The 1,435-nt window shown below is 71.1% G+C and overlaps 1 protein-coding gene across 1 annotated transcript in view; it reads right to left on the bottom strand.

Annotated features, from left to right (window-relative positions):
• The window catches only part of TET2 (tet methylcytosine dioxygenase 2), a 24,349-nt gene that overhangs the window by 2,538 nt on the left and 20,376 nt on the right, over nt 1-1,435 (bottom strand). The window contains exon 9 of the mRNA XM_012727728.1: nt 1,051-1,402. Coding sequence (XP_012583182.1) covers nt 1,051-1,402 — 352 coding nt within the window. The remainder of the gene's footprint in view (nt 1-1,050; nt 1,403-1,435) is intronic.

Raw genomic sequence — 1,435 nt, 5'->3', positions numbered from 1 at the left:
GCGAGGAGGGTGGCGCGAACAGCCACAGCCCTTGGCTGGGAGCGCTTTTCGGGGCGCGGCTTGTGCGGGCGTCCCGCCAGCACGCCCGCCTGCCCCCCCAGGCTTTCTCCCCCGGGAGCCGAGCTCCCTCCATCCGGGGAGCCGGTGGCCCCTCGGCAACCCACCAGCAGGCCTCCGGCTGGCTCCCCCGGCACGGCCAAGCCCCCCGGGGAAGGGCAGCGCCTCCCAGTGCCGTGGGGAGAAGGCCGGGCGGTCGTTTAGGCGACAAGCTCGCGGGGATCCGCACAGCTAGTTCATTACTGCCCTTGCCAGCAGGGGTAAAACATCTAGGGAAATGGTCGGCTCCTCAAGTGCAGCTTCGAGCGGCCGGGCCTTCGCTCTGAGACTGCACGGGGCAGCAACAGAAAGCAGCGCGAGGTGAGGCCAGACCCGCGGAGCCTCCCGCGGGGGACCGGAGGCAGCAGGCACCGGAGGGCGGGGCGGGGCCGGGCCTGCAGGCTGCACCCACGGGGCCGTCCCAGCTTGGAAGCCGGACGCCTGTCTCCAGCACGCTGATGTGCGTCCTCTGCGAGCAGCCAGGCCGGTCCCGGCGCAGGCCGGGGTCTGGCCTCACGCTGCGGCCAGGGCTTTTATGGCCCTACTCGCCCGCAGAGGCAGGGGGCCTTGGGTGGGCCCAGCAGTGGGGCTGCTGGGAAGGGCCGGGACACACCCCGCTGCCCCCAAAGACCACCTGCGGGGCAGGGGCCTCCCTCGCTTCCTGCCCGCGGCCCTGCAACGCTGGCTTCAAGGGCCCGACGCCCCGGGCTGGCCCTGGTCTAGGCTCACACTTGGGGTCACGCGCCGGTGTTTCTGCCCCTTCCCGCCAGTGTCCAGAGCGCGTCCTTGGACCGGATCTATTTCCCTCACTTTTGCTTCTTTTCATTGCTTCCGTCAACCTGCAGGCTCCCGGCTGATCGGTGTTCAGGTTTCCAGTGTTTTTAAAGCCGGCCCCACCTACCTCTCAACTCCGGGGCACCTGTGCCCCCGGCCCCGCCGCGGCTGCGCACCTACCTGCCAGCTGCTTGCCGGGGCCGCTGCTCTCCTGCTTGGCGCGCGCGGAGGCCGCCTTGTCCCTGTCGCTCTTGCCGGCGCTGCCGTCCAGGGAGGACAGCCTCTCGGCGGCCGCCTTCCGGGCCTCCAGCTTCCTCTGGCGGCAGGTCTTGACGGGCTCGGCCAGCATGCGCACCTTGCGCCGGAAGGAGCTGAGCACCTGGATGGCGCCGCTGCGCTTCTTCTCCTCCTGCGCCTCGGCGCTGCCGAACTCGTCCACGTCCGAGACCTTGTAGAGGGGCAGCACGTGCAGCTGCTCGTCCTCCGGCGCCCCTCCGACGCCGCGGTTGTCCTCGCGCGTGAGGGTGCACACCTGCGGGGGCCGCACAGCCTCAGGGCGCCGCCC

This window comes from Condylura cristata, unplaced genomic scaffold, assembly GCF_000260355.1.
Source record: "Condylura cristata isolate star-nosed mole 26May11 unplaced genomic scaffold, ConCri1.0 scaffold00021, whole genome shotgun sequence".
Lineage (NCBI taxonomy): Eukaryota > Metazoa > Chordata > Mammalia > Eulipotyphla > Talpidae > Condylura > Condylura cristata.
This window is presented reverse-complemented; position numbering and strand designations above follow the sequence as displayed.